General features: G+C 48.4%; 1 protein-coding gene across 3 annotated transcripts in view; it reads right to left on the reverse strand.

Annotated features, from left to right (window-relative positions):
* Positions 1 to 657: 657 nt before the first annotated feature.
* Positions 658 to 15,700, reverse strand: part of SNAP47 (synaptosome associated protein 47) — a 66,875-nt gene continuing 51,832 nt past the window's right edge. For all 3 annotated transcript variants that reach the window (XM_004420498.3, XM_087430262.1, XM_087430263.1), the window contains exon 5: positions 658 to 1,651. In XM_004420498.3, the coding sequence (XP_004420555.1) occupies positions 1,505 to 1,651 (147 nt within the window). In that variant the 3' untranslated portion in view covers positions 658 to 1,504. The remainder of the gene's footprint in view (positions 1,652 to 15,700) is intronic.

The raw sequence follows: 15,700 nt of genomic DNA on the forward strand, positions 1-15,700 counted from the left end.
GTCAGTAGTTAAGGATCTCGAGATGAGATGACCCTGGATTAGGGTGGGCCCTGAATTCAACAAGGGTCCTTATAAGAGAAAGGAGAGGGAGATTTGAAACAAGAGACACGGGGAGACAGCTGCATGACAACTGAGAGAGGCAGAGATTGGGGTGACGTGGCCACAAGCCCAGGACCGCGGGGGCAACCAGGAGCTGGGAGAGGCAGCAAGGACCCTCCCCTGGAGCCTCCAGAGGGTGTGCGGCCCTGACACCTTGATCTGGACCTCTGGCCTCCAGCCCTGGGAGACAGCACATTCCCCTTGTGGTAGCCCTGTTGTGTGTACTTTGTGAGGGCAGCGTCAGAAAACTAACACTGCACCTGAGCAGTCATTCTGAACACCACCCAAGGCTCAGCACGCAAGTGGAGCAGTGCAGCAGGGCGGTGCAGGGCCTGTGGGCGTGTCAGGAGGGCTGAAGGAAAGGGGCTTCCAACAACACCTCTACAGGTTTGAGCAGCCTCTCTGTGCATTTCTAAGCGGTCTGGAGTGGCCTGTTGTGAGAAGGGACGGGGTCACCCACTTCACCTTCCCCTTGTCCTCCCCCCAGGGGCCCTCCAGGGACCCACTAAGACACCCAAAACCAAGCAAAAAGCAGCAGTAATGCATATCTTCAAAAAATATCCTGAAACTATCATTTGTCAGTAAAAGCAAAAATCAAGACTTTTTTTTAACAAGCGCAGTATGTACTCTTTTCACGTTTGGCTAAGAACTGGGCAGTGAAAGAGTATTTCAGGTATTTACAGGATGACCTCGAGGTGTATGAGCCTTGTAGCTTCAGTTAGAAAATGTCAACACAACCAGAAAGAACCTGGCCTGTCCACCAGAGGAACCGGAACAAAGCGATGGCGGTGGGTCTGTGTTGAGCAGCCGAGAGGCAGCTCCGGCCCGGATGTGGTCCTGGAGAAGGGACTCTGCGGACACAGGACACGCCTGCGGTGTTCAGACAGGCAGAGAGAGAAGTAAGCAGGTCCCTTTCATAGAGGCGTAGGTTATCCTTTCATGCTTAGCAAGAATGGAGAAAGGACACAAACACAGTTCGTGGTGATGCTGGAGAGGGGGTCACAGCCATGCAAAGCAGGCGCGGAGCGCGGGTGCAACGCCCTCTACATGACGAGCTGCCATGTGCTGTGGAGGCCTGGGCAGGGCGCCCGTGTCTGAACGGGAGCCCGAGCCCAACTTTCCCAAGCAGCCTGCGAGGCCACGGGGACGGTTCGCTGTGTCTGCAGCAGTTCCCCTCTCCTGCGGCTGCTCCTTCAGCTCCTCAGGGGACCCTCGGGGGCAGCCATGATCACTGTGCCATAGGCTGCACAGCAGCCCTTCCTCCAGAGGCAGCTGTGCGCCTCCTGGGTGGCCTCCGAGCGACCTCCTGGGGTCTGCATCTCGAGGAAGCACGCGAGGCTGAGAACAAGGTGCTGAGGGAAGAGACGCTGGTCAAGAGCAGGTGCTTCTGGACTTTCTTGTCCAGCTAGGTCAGTTTTTTCATTCGTCGATTATGCTTGTTGATGGTTAACGTTGTCCGGTCCACGGCCGTGGCGATGCCATCCAGGGCCTCGTCCTGTCTCTCCAGCTCCGTCTCGGCATCCAAGGCAAGACCCTTCAGCTTCCTCAGGATCTGCGGGAAAAGCACACATGACAGGAGGGGCTTCCTTTTCCTAAATTCTCAAAAATAGATATTTCTTTTCATCATTTTTACAATACGTAAGAAATTTTGTGAGTCAAGGGGATGGTGAATGCCGAGCCAGAGGCCGAAGCTCCGGCCCTGGTTTGGGTCTTGGCTCTGCCTCTTCCTGGCGCTATCTGGAGCCAGGCAGAGCTGCTGGGAGAGGAGGCGTTTGCCCTCTGGCCCTGCTCCAGGCCACGGGCAGGGAGACTGACCACGCCCCCCCGACACACCCTCCCCCCCCTCCCGCCCCGCGGCCCTGCTGTTTCCAACCCAGTTTGCTCTGCTTCACCGACAGCTTTGCTGGGGACGTTCCCACATGCAAGCAGCAGCGGGATGGCTGGCACAGGCAGAACCAAGGATCTGAGTCCAGTCTTTTCCTGCCTATGTGTTTGAAATACTTCACATACAAATATGAAACGCAGGACAAAACACAGCAGAAGAATCCAAGGTGATGGGCAGTTCCCCAACAGGCCACGGCCCACAGAGCACCGCTGGAGACAGCCCTGCCGCGGGACCCTGGGGCTCCAGGCGTGGACACGTTGAAGGCACAGAGACACCACAGACCACAGCAACGCCACAGGGAGGACGGCGCCCGCGGGGGGGAGGGCTGCTGCAGCAAGGCCAAACCGAGGAAGCCAAGCAGGCGGGATGGCAGCCCCTGACTTGTGACTCATGTCATACTTCATCTCGTTTCATAAACGACCGAGAGCAGCTGTTTATTACAATTCTATTGAGACTAACTGCATTGTGAAATGTACTTTAACTACAAACTTACTGAGCCTAGGTTTAAAAATTTAATATTCTCAAGCTTACAACAAAAAGGAATAATTTTAAGAGAAATCTTAATGACCAACTACTTGCAATAAATGTTAATGCCTCTTTTAGGGAAAGTTTCAGATCATTAGTTAGGCCAAGAAAAAGGAACCGCAGAATCTGAATCATCAAGAGGAGCTCTGGGCGCCCCATTTACTAACTCCTGGTGGATCAACCTGCCTACAGACCTGTTCAAAGTCCTCTGTCACACGGGGTGAAGGTCAGCAGTGAACAGCCTGGATGACCACCTCAGAGGCCCCGAGTCTGCACTGAGATCTCCCCCAGGACCCACCAGGTGACACAGGTGAGAAGGCTCTGGCTTTCACAGGTGGTGTGGGACAATCCGGAGCAGTGCCACTGCCTGGGAAAGAAAGCCACGCCGCAAGGAGAGTAAACTGCACCCTGTGTGGTGTCTCAGAAGGCAAGACAGGACCCGTGCAGTCCAGTGCAGCAGCTAGCTCTGCGTTCAGAATCAGGAGTGCCTGACCACGTGGCCCACCACCCACTGCCTGGGACAGCTGCTCCGTCTGGTTAACAAGAAACAGAATAAAGGCAGGGAGGGGCCAGGAGGATCATAAGATGGACTGCTTCCCCAGGAATGGTGAGGCTTAAGTGAGATCACAAATGGGAACAAGCTGTGAAAACTATAAAGTGCTACGGAAGGTGCCACCGCCAAGTCTCAGAGCACTCAGACCGAAGGAGTTCAGCACCGCACCCTGCGTTGTGGAGGGGACACAGAGATGAGGAGAGCTGAGGTCACCCACAGTCACACGCACGTCAGTGACCGGCAGGACTTACCCCACATCCTTCTGCAAACACAGCATCATCATGGGGATCTTCGTCAAGAGACGGAAGAATAAACCCTGACCCAAGCTAGCAGCCTCAGACACCACCTTTCTGCACCCTCTGGGAGCTGGTGGAAACTCCATCAGTTGAGTCACTTGAAAAACTGGATGGAGCTCTGGAAAGTATACTGTGGGGTCAGTCGGCTCTGGAGGGGACAGGCTGGATGACCTAATACAGGAGGTCCCTTCCATCTCTCATTTCTATGATCTCATATGGCTGAGGCCCAGACAGCATAATCAAGTCACTGCTCACCACACGTTAGGCAGGTCCTTCCACGCTGTCTTCTCTGGTCAACCATTCCTTCCTAATTTGCCTCCATTTGTAGTGTGATAGTAAGGCTGTTCCACCAGGAACTCGCACAAGATGTCCCCTGGAAGACTGGCCTTTGCCACACACCTACACCCAGTGTGCACACACAAGGAGGCTCTCTCCTGCGTTGAGTAATCAGACCCCTGTGGCTCTCTCTGCAACTCCACGTCCTTGTCAATCACAGAGTGGTCAAGTCTATTTCCAATTGAACTGTCTTTTAGTACACCAGGCTCCGAACTACGAGCAATCACCGTTTGTGCACGTGCTGATGGGGGAGACGGGCTTTCAGCAAGGCAGCTCATCTGCTCCTTTAGTGCAGATCATTAACCGCCTCCTTTTGTTCTGATGGGAACAATGCCTGCAGAAAATCAGGGGAACAACTTGAAGAAGAAAATGAAAGTCCTCCAGGACCCAAAACCACACCAGCGCCTGTCGGGCAAGCACTGCTACTCATATCATGGTGCTTTCCATCTGCTTTCTTCTATCCCAGCGTGCACACTCTCGCAGAAAAGTAAAATTGGGCATTAAGCTATACATACATGCAGTTTCATTTCTGTTTTCTCCTTGCCCAGTTCATGTGCCCTAACTGTTCTCTGTTAAGCCTCAGACTAACTCTGCTTCACAAACGAGGCAGAGTGGGGTGGGTGACTTGCCCAAGTCCCCTAGTGCCTGGGGTCCAGCTCTCAGTGTGGCCTTGACATGACCATCGCACAGACAACAGATGTCACATGACCAGGACACTGAGAGAAATCGCACACCTCTCTTAAAAAATGGCAAAAAGGCCCTCACCAGGGATTGAGGCCACTCACACACCCAAGGGAGGCCAGGCCCAGGACCTGTGCCGGCTCATAGAGCCTGTGCGTCCAGGGCAAGATGTCTGAGACAAGGAGAGCCACACTCACAATTTTAAAATTTCTAATACTCACATTCTAAAAAGTAAAAAAATGGTAAGTATAATTCATTTTACTAATATATTTAATTTAACCCAATCAAACCAAAATATTATCAATTCAACATGAAATAATATAAACAATTATTAATGAGATACTTTATATTCTCTTTTTATATGAAGCCTAGCAAGCTGGTGTGAATGTTACACGTAGGGCATATCTCAGCTTGGACTGGCCACTCCTCAGGTGCTCAGCAGACACACGTGGCCAGCGGCTACTGGGCCAAGTAGCATGGGACATCACAGAGCTCCCAGCAAGGGCCACTGTCTGTGGCAAACCCCGCATGTCCTACACTTCCATCGGCCACCTTCCTCAAGAGGAGGACTCGACTGCCTCTTTCTCATCCACAAGGAAACAGTGGCAAAGGTAGAACGCCTATATTCCCGAGCCTGTGCTTAATAAGCACAGTAATAGGCACAGACAACTTATTTTGTGAGCAAGAACAGCTGGCATTCCCACAAAGGCTGAGCGTTTTACTGAGTATACAATCCAAACAAAGGCTGGATCCTGTTGAATTTTTTGACTTAGAAAAAGTGTCACCGAGATGATGGCCTTAAAAATACCACTCATTACAGGCAGCCTGAGACCCCTGGCTGGCCCACCAAAGCTGCACTTGAAATTAACTAGTACTGCAAAAATACAAGAGAGATCTTTACAGCTACTAAGTCTGCAAAGAAAATTACTGAGTAATTGCAACTTCAATCCACCAGTACCTCTGGAGTCTTGGTCCAGCGTCTTTTTCCTTTAAGAAAGGGACTGAAGTAATTATACGGCATTGTGTGCATTCTGTATAACATGGGATGGAAAGAATGGAGAACATGAAGTCTGGCCAAACCTTAAACCAGTTGCTACTTCTGTGGCCCAGGATGACAAGCTGTCTAGTCATCAATGCATAATGCTGCCAGCCTCTGAAATATCAACTTGCCGTTCCGATGAGCCTTCACTGGGCTCTGAGCCAAAGACCAGTCTCAAAATGGACTCTTCTCCAAGTCCCTGCCACTCTAATTAGTAAACCCAGTAGCCAGCCATCTTCCCAGTGCCATTTGTACCTACACAGAAACTACCTGATTAAATGTGCACTGAGTTTCAGGAGAAACTACCTTTTATAAACTCCATAGAAACATACAGTGCACATGAGCACAGGCGAGACATAAAAACACATAAGCCAGCGCCGCCCAGGAGCTGTGCGTTGAGAGAAACCACGCTGGGTGCGCTTCAGCTCAGAGGGCGCCAGGGGCTCAACACGGCCAGCGCAGGAGGCTCGGGTCCCCACAGGCAGGGTGCTGGGCTCACGTGCCAGTCAGTGACTGCACAGGAAGGGGACGGCAAGATGACTCAGGCAGGAAGTGGGAGGCACCATGTGGTCCCCAGGACAGAGCAACGTTACTGTCCTCTCTGGAAGGGGGGTAACTTCTGCTTCAGCCACAGGCTCCGGCGGCCTCCATCCCTCAACGCCTCAGACCTCAGGACAGCGGCACAGACACAAGAGCAGATACAGACTCATGGTAGCCTCCCTACCATTTCCATTCTGTTTATAAAAACAGAAAATAAATTAAGAGAAAAAGAGCTCATCCAGCCGAGTAGGTCCACTTACCAAAACAGACTCACGCCAGCCATCGAGGTGTGAGAGTCTGGGAGTCAGAGGCCCTGAGCACTGCTGTGGCCATGCCTCCAGGGGCCCAAAACATCTGGGTTTGGCTTTTGCTGCGTGACTGCAGCGAGGGAAGGACATGGTACACAGCAGCACGGCCGTGACCTTTCCTGGAGTCTGTAATACGCTAGTTGTCTCAACTTGTAGTCTGAAAGAGAAAACGTTTCACTCCACCTCATGAGACAACTCCAGGATTTACAGTATTACTGTATTACGACTAAGAACCTAAAGAGTGAGTTTAGTATTAGCTAGACTGTCTGACCTGATCTCGTTATTAAGCTGACTCACTGAAAAACTGTGAATTTTCTTGCAGTGAGAAATTAGCAACCATTTAAGAACAGAGCTGGGATAAATCAAGCTGTCTGCAACTCCAAATAGTTCTACCAGTTAGGGCCATTAATACGCCGTGGAGACGGCACGGAGGGAAAACTTGGCTTCCAGCACAGCCACAGCTCTGGAGGCTGTAAGAACATTCTAGGCTACACTCTGTCACACTCAGCACTCACAGACCACCCCCGTGTCCCACTCTGTCCCCTCGCTGGTCTGTATTCCTTGAGGCCCCGAGGGCCATCTGTGGAGAGGTGGCAGCTTCTCCCTCCTCACGACCCCCCGCAGTGCACAGGGTGGAGGAGCTGAGAATAAACTGTCTTATGCACCAGGCCTCGTCTGCACACCAAGACTCTGGGAGCTGAGTCTCCAGGGATCTGCTGACTGGCCCCCAGCTACAAATGGCCCCAGTGGCCCGGGCACAAGCGTGGCCTCTCTAACTCAAGGTCTGGACAGGGAAAGCACAGGTGAGCACATCCCAGGACTAGAGGGTGTCCTGGGAGCCAACCTGCTCTCAGACCATAAACAGCTTCCCACAACAGGAACCAAGTTTTTAAGAAAGCAATGAATCCCTGTGAAGTGAGATACTTGTCTAGCTGAAGGTTCATCTTATGTGTGGAAGTCAATACCTCAGTGGGGACGTGCTTAGAATATGAAAGAAATGGCAAATGCATTAAGTTCGTGGCTCTTCAGAGTTGACGGGGGCCCCACTGACACGTGTTTAGAGCTCTCTGTGTGCCCGAACTCCAGTCCACACAATGCAGGCCGCCCCTCACTTCATCCTCTGCTGCCAGCTGAAGGTGGGACCCTGCTCTGTAAAACATGATAGTAACACTCAGGGAAACACTGAAGGCTGCATAGCTGGCGTGGCAAAGGCACTTACTGGCCACCCGAAGCTGTGCTTCTGACAACCAATCCCCAGCCTTCATGCTACAGATGGGATGGACAGACATATGCCACCCAAGGCCATGCAGCTGAGCAGCTTCCCCAAGATTGTGCTCATGTGTTCAGTCCAATTCCACACTTAAAAACGGCACAAAATCGACTTCGCAGCCTGAACCAAAAACCACCTAATGTTTACTATTTTTAAAAGTTAATAAAAAGATGTTGGAAATGAATAAGACATCCAGAAAGAATATCAACCAGGAAACAGAGGAACTGAACAACACATAAACCAACTGGACCTAACAGACGCCTACGGAACCCTCCCCCCAAATCAGCAGAACACACTTTCTTCTCAAGTACACACAGAACATTCTCCAGGACAGACCACGTGGTCGGCCCCAAAACAAGCCTCAGACTTAAAAAGATTGAAGTAACTTCTCTGGCCACAGTGGAATGAAACTAGAAATCTGGAAAACTGGAAAATTCAAATAGGAAGAAATTAAACAACATACTCTTAAACCACTCATGGGTCTAAGAGGGAAATTAGTAAATTCTTTGAGACAAACGAAAACAAAACATACTAAAATACTAGCAAACTGAATCCAAGTAGGATTTATCCCAGAATACACGGGTGGTTCAACATAAGAAAATCAATTGATGTAATACACCACGTTATTAGAACAAAGAGAAAAAAACCACATAATCATCTCAATTGATTCAGAAAAGGCATTGACAAAACCTAACATCCTTTCATGATAAAAACACTCAGAAAACTAGGAATAGAAGGCAGCTTCTTCAATATGATAAAAGGAATTTATGAAAAACCCACAGCTAACAGCATACTCAATGGGGAAAGACTGAAAGCTTTCCCCCTAAGATCAGGAACAAGACAAAGACGCCCACTTTCACACTGCTACACAGCACTGCTATGCAGTGGAAGTCCTAGCCAGAGCAATTAATTAGGCAAGAAAAAAAAATAAAAGGCATCCATACTGGAAAGGAAGAAGTAAAACTATCTTTGTTTGAGATGACATGATCCTATATGTAGAAAATCCCAAAGAATCCACAAGAAAGCTACCAGACCTAATTAACAAGTTCAGCAAAGTAGCAGGGTACAAGATCAACACACAAACATCAGTTGTGTTTCTATACAGTAGCAATGAAGAATCAGAAAAAGAAATTAAGAAAATAATTCCATTTATAATAGTATCCAAAAGAATAAAATATCTAGGAATAAATTTAACCAAGCAGATGAAAGGCTAAAAACTATAAATCATGCTGAAAGAAATTAAAGAAGATTTAAATAAATGCAAGATATCCTGTGTTCCTGGATGGAAGACTTAATATTGGCAAGATGGCAATACCCCTCAAAGTGATATACAGATTCAGTGCAATCCCTATCAGATTTCCAGCAGCATTTATTCCCCAGAAATGGAAAAGCTGATCCTCAAATTCATATGGAATTGCAAGGGGTTCTGAATAGCCAAAACAATCTTGAAAAAGAAGAATGAAGTTGGAAGACTCACACTTCCCTATTTCAAACCTTACTACAAAGCTACAGTAATAAAAACAGTGTGGCCCAGCATAAGGACAGACATATAGACCCATGGAATAGAACTGAGAGTCCAGAAATAAACCCAGACATCTACAGCCAATGGATTTTTGACAAGGGTGCCAAGACCATTCACTGGAGAGAGAATAGTCTGTACAAGTGGTGCTGAGACAACTAGATTTCTACAAGCCAAAGAATAAAGTTGGACCCTTACCTCACTTCATATATAAAAATTAACTCTAAATGAATCAACGACTTAGAAGAAAATATAGGGATAAAACTTCATGACCTTGGATGTGGCAATGGACTCTCAGATGTGACACCAAAAGCATGAACAACAAAAGAAAAGTAGATAACTTCATCAGAATTTAAAACTTATGTGTATCTGTTGTATTACAAAGAATTTGACTGGCTTTTGTCCCTGTCTCCTGGGAGAGAGACTCCAAATCTTTGGAATTTCCCAGGTAATAGGAGTATCTTTGTTATTCATGAGCCTCTGACCACACCTGAGTTTATACTAATGGGGTGACTCATGGTGGGTCCCTAGACAGTTTCAGGATCAAAGCCGGCCATGCTGGAAAGACCAACCATGCGATTAGTGGGTAGGGGCTTTGACTTCCAGAGAGGGGAGGGGGGCTGGCGACTGAGTTCAGTAACGTGACCAATGATTCCATCAATCATGCCTGCATAACGAAACCTCCATAAAAACTCTGGACACTTGAGGCTCAGTGGAGCTCCCTGGGTGGTGAACCTATTGATGTGCCAGGCGGGTGACATGCCAATTCCACTGGGAGAGGGCAGAGAAGCTCTGCATTTGGGACCCTCCCAGACCTTGCCCTACGTGTCTCTTCATTTGGCTCTTCTCGACTTATAATCCTTTATAATCATAACCAGAGTGCTTTCTTGAGTTCTGTCAGTCATTCCAATGAATTATCAAACCTGAGAGGGGTCATGGGAAACCCCCAGATTTGTAGCCAGTTGGTCAGAAGTACAAGTGGCCTGGGGACCCCACTGTGGCTGATGTTTTAAGGAGGGGCAGCCTTGTTGGGGACTAGGCCTTTAACTTAGGGGATCTGTGCTAACAATGGGTGGTTAGTGCCAGAACTGAATTGCAGTACACCAGTTGGGGTTGGTGTCAGAATTGCATCAAAAGACATTATCAAGAAAGTCAAAAGACAACCTACAGAATGGGACAAGCATTCGCAAACCACAGATCTGATAAGCATTTAATATCTAGAATATATACGGAACTCCTACAACTTAACAAATAAAAAGACAAACCACCCAATTAACAAATGGGAAAAGAACTTGAATAGACATTTCTCCAAAGAAGACATACAAATGGCCAATAAGCATATGAAAAGATGCTCAACATCATTAGCCATCAGGGAATGGAAAGTCAAAATCACAATGAGATACCACTTCACATCCACTAGGATGGCTAGAATAATTTAAAATTTTCAAAAAGGAAAGTAAGTGTTGGTGAGAATGTGGAAATACTGGAATCCTCATACATTGCTGGTGTGAATATAAAATGGTGCAGCTGCTATGGAAAACAGTTTGGCAGTTCATCAAAAAGCTAACCATAAAATTATCCTATGACCAAGCAATTCCACTCTTAGGTATATGCCCCAAAGAACTGATGCTTGTAAATGAACGCATGTGGCACTCACAAGAGACAAAGGTGGAAACAACCAAAGTGTCCATTAGTAATGAATGGATAAAGAAGATGTGGTCCATCCACACAACAGAATATTATTCACCCATAAAAAGCGAAGTAGTACTGATTCATGCTACAAGGTTGGTCAGCCTTGAAAACATTATGCTAAGTGAAAAAAGCCAGACACAAAAAGACAAATATATGATTCCACTTATAGGAGATTCCTAGAATAGGCAAATTCATAGAGACAGAGAAAAGATTACAGGTTACTAGGGGCTAGGGGGAGGTGGAATGTGGAGTTACTGCTTCATGGGTACAGAGTTTCTGTTTGCAGTGATCGAAGTCTTTGGAAACAGAGAGTGGAGATGGTTGCACAACAGTTTGAATGTAATTAATGCCACTAACTTGTATGCTTAAAATGGTTAAAAAGGGCAAAATTTATATTACATATATTTTACCACAGTAAAAAACAAGGTTATAATATATATAACCTTTCATAGCCAGGCATTCAATAACAAAATAATCACACACTTGATTCTAGGACTTGAGGTTCATTTAAACACTGACTGAGAAGACAAAAAATGCTCCCGGGGCAAACAAGTCACCCTCCCAATCAAAACGCCGGAGCGTCTGTTTCCTGTCCCTCATGGTCCACACTCCGCACAGCCAAGCAGCGCCTCCAGAAGATGCTCACTGAGATGCCGGTCGAGGCCAGAACCCTGTCCTCAGCACACGATCTTGGAGTTCCTTATCTGGCAGCTCCCTCCCTGTCCACGGTTCTTGAGGCGCAGCGGGAGAGACAGAACGCGTCCCCAAGACTCATCTGTATGGGTATCTGGACCAGAAGGGCAGAGGCCCCTCCATGCAGCCCAGGTTTAAGCTGTGGCTTCTGTGTGAGGGAGGTCCAGCTGCAGAGGACGTGCAGCCAGACACCTTGACAGGCCCTCCCACTCCGAACAACCAGTGCACAACAACACGGGCCTGTGCGGGAGTGGAGACCACAGCCACCCTAACGAGAGCTCTGCGGGCTATTGTGGAGGAGAGCCAGTTGCCTGGGCGAATGCAGAGGGCAGGAGCGGGAGCGCGTGAAACCACAGCAGGCAGGGCCGGGTGGGGGCGGGCTGGGGGCGCCGTGCATCTGCCTCCTGTCTGTCAAAGCAGTGCTCATGGTTACCAGTGACCTAGTTAACCAACAGAGCAGACAGGAAAACCATGAATGAATATTTAAAAGTACAGTGTGACATTTTCTGTAAGTCAGCTTTCCTTCCACTGTGGCAGTCTCTGCAGGAGACGGTGGGCACGGGATACCCTAAGGGTCAGGGCCTGTGCTTTTCAGAGGTGGAGACCTAGGCAAGGGGAGGGGAGCCCTTCAGGACTGTGGAGCCGATAGGGCAGGATCCCTGGTTCCTAGTCCAGGGCTCATCCTGGGACTTGTGTCCTCTTATTGAAACATCAATTGTGTGTGGATGTCAGAAGTTACCAAGCACCTTTCCTGGTTACCAGGCCTTCTCATGGTTTAACACGTGGAAATGACATAGGATATGAGGTCTGGAACATTTATTAATAATTCACAATTAAAGTAACAGATACTGAAACAAGTGGCCTAGCTCATGGCTAATCTCTGGGCTGGTATCAAAGCCATAAATAAAAACAGCATTATAAAAACCTCCCCCACCTCTAAAAACCCCAACCCTTTTATACTGTGCCTCATAATTAACGAATGGAATGAACAGTCTGTGAAAAGTTCAGAAGGCAGCACAGGACAAGAGAACCTGGGTCAAATCTGCAATTACCCCATCACTTCTTGCTCAAAATGCTCAATGATTACAAACACACTCCAGACACTCTCGCCTGCACAAGGGTCCCGATGGGCTAGTGGACACGCACAGCTCTGCATCCCCGTGCCCCTCCGCAAAGCCCACTCCAGCACACCCTCCTGCGTTGGTGGGTGGCCCTCCAGATTGGAAGGCAGGGCCCTTGCCTTTCCACCTTCCAGGGCCTACCGGCTTAGCCACCCCCTTTTCCTAAGAAGTGTCAGTTCTAGAACATGCATTCCTGGAGTGTGGCCTGGTCCACGGCCACAGCAGACGAGAAGCATCACGGATGCCAACCTGTTCGTTACTCCCGTGACTTTGTACTGATAGTTCTCCAAAGAAACCCAGATTTGTCAGCTCTCCAAACGGACAGTTAACCCACTGAAACCAGGATAAATCACTCACTGATTCAGACATTTATTTTAGGCTGAAGAACATTTGTCAAATATAATTCTCTTACGTAGACTAGGTATGCAAGAAATGACTGATTTTTTTTTTCTTGACTAGGAGAGGAGACAGATGAATTAGGGCAAGTTTAAATACTAGGGAACAGTGAACAGGGAAAAAAGACCAGGATGGTAGAGTTACCGAAGATGAAATGTATTCTTTAATTTCTAAAAAGGAAAGAAAAGAAAAAGAAAACAAGGACATTAATTTCTTAGACAGTTTCATAGCAAGTAGAGAACTTCAGCATCTCTTCTGCCCTAAGTTATTTCAGGGAAGCTCCAGTGAACTGCCAGCACAGGTCCATGTGGACTTGGCTCTGCTGAGCCAGCAGAGAGGGCAGAGACACAGAGATGAAGGCATGAGCCTCTCCATCTCCGGGTACGGGCAGGGCTGCATGCCCAGTTAAACTCTTCTCTTCAGACCAGCCCACCCGGTGTTTAAGTTTTCCAGTGAATGGACTTTCTGATTGAACTGAACGAATCACCTTGGTTTTTCTTTTAATTTTTGTGTTTTGTGCTCACTGTTTATAAAGCTATCACACACAGGAGGCAGACTAAACACCCTAATAGAATCAAACAGAAAGTTCACAGCTGTGACCTAAAACCTTCCTATGAACCTTGGCTCTGTGCACCCGTTTATGGGAGATGACAGGAGCACCCAGCACAAGTCTGCCGCCGTTCCTGCTGCCAGGCTCCCGCAGAGCTCACACAGCCCGGTCCCCACAGCCAGGCCGGAGCCCGCCCCTGCCCACGTCTGACAAACCACAAGATCAGACCCACGTGAGCCTTTCATCTGTTCCTTCTTGGTGAAAGAGGGAGGCAGGATGAAGAAACACAAACAAAGGATAAGACAGAGAAGCGGAGATTAAGAAGTCAGGAAGAAGCTTTACGTAAGGCTGAAATGCCCTCAGGGAAAAGCCAAATGCTGCATCAAACACGTGGTAGCCACAGACTCAGCAACAAAAGAGCAGCCATTCTGAGGCAGGAGAGGTTAGCACATCAGACACTGGAAATGATTCGAGGCACTCCGCCAAACCCATCCCAGAGAATCCGGTTCCTCCCTAAGCCACCACGTGCCCTCCCACAGCGAACGGGGAACTGCCGCAGTTAGGCAGCAGTCGGGGCTCCACCGCAGCCACATGGCCCACACTGGGGGCCCAGCGTGGAGGGAGCCGGCACGGCTGTCCCCTAGGAAAATCACTGCGCATCTGCTCTCCCAGCACCCCAACTGCAGTTGAAGTCACCAAGACCCATTTCCAAGTAATGAATTTAATAGCATCTGCAACAGAAACCACAGCTGAATGGAGGGATATTTTCTTGCATTTTTGTTTTTCCCAGAAATTTAACTCATTCCTACTTATGCTTGAGCTTCAAGCACACAGCTAAGAATTCTTCTCTAAATATGAAACATGTGTTTTACCTCAAAAAGATGATCTCTTGTGAATCTAGGTTCTCCCTGCAGGGAAGGAAGATGAGGCAGCTGACTGGTTGGAAACCCTGCCCGCCTCTCCTGTGGACGGCCCTTCCCAGCCCCACCACTTGGGGGTCACCACTTCCTCTGCCCTGAAGCCAGCATCCTGACTCCTGGCGTCTGCTCTTCCCAGCATAGACACCACAGGGCTCACTAAGACTTGCTGATGACAGTCAGGACCAACCACACAGACACGCTCTCACGGGGAAGGACGGCAACCTCAACAGCCGCTGAGGAATCTTCTACTCACAGACGCTGGTACATTCATCCTGACCTCTCCCATCCCATCACCGCTCTTGGGGAAAGGGCACAGCACACAGGGTAGTACAGACTGGTTGTTTAAAATTGAAAGGGCTCTCTAACTACACGGCCGCCACCAAAATTAACAGGTGAAAATTCTTACATTACCCATGAAAACGCTGTGTTCCTGCTTTAGCCTCAACACAACCGTAAGACACATAACAGCACACTTCAGCCAGACACCTGCGCAGGAGGGTGGGTAAGGCGGTCCCAGATCCACCAGCCTGAGGCCTCAGCACTCTAATCTGCTCTCAGGAGAACAGGAAGTTCGCCTTTACAGGATGAGAGTTTCTCAAGCCCCAAAGCAGGTGAGATCTGCAGTGTTCTGGAGTCAATAAGCATATCAAAAGAATCGATTAGTAACCTGCAAAATGTGCTAGTTGCAGCTAGAAAGCAGCATTTCTGTGTGTCATTACTAAAAGTGACTAACTTAGATGAGGAGGAATAATTGATAAATTATGTATATTTAAAATATCCCATAGCAAACACGAAGACTTTTTTCCCCAAAAGGCACAGGGCTGCGTATGCTTAAGGAGCGTATGCTTATGAAGACACATAAAATCAGAATTTTTTAAAAACCGGTGAGAGAGACACTGTCTTTCCTGTATGCCCTGATGGAGGTGTGTGGGGCCACCAATGAAACGGTGTCTCCAAAAGGAAGCACGGGTCTGATGCAGCCTCCGGAGCTACGAACTGACCTACAGGAGGACTAGGGCAGGGAGCAAGCTGCTCACCACTGGGAAAACTGAGTCATGAGGACACAAACTGCAAAATCTCAACAAAGAAACAATTTAGTTTCTTGAACAAAAACCGCAAAGGAAAAAAAAAGATGAAGAGAAGCTGTGCTCTAAAGATGATACATCAAGCGCAATGCACGGCCTCCTCGGGTCCCGATTCATGAAGTGCCATAAAGAGCCTCCTTAGGTTCTCATCCACCAAGTGCCATGCATGGCTTCCTCAGGTCCAGATTCTCC

Source organism: Ceratotherium simum, chromosome 4, assembly GCF_057802395.1.
Source record: "Ceratotherium simum simum isolate JZ-2026a chromosome 4, ASM5780239v1, whole genome shotgun sequence".
In the NCBI taxonomy this organism is placed as follows: domain Eukaryota; kingdom Metazoa; phylum Chordata; class Mammalia; order Perissodactyla; family Rhinocerotidae; genus Ceratotherium; species Ceratotherium simum.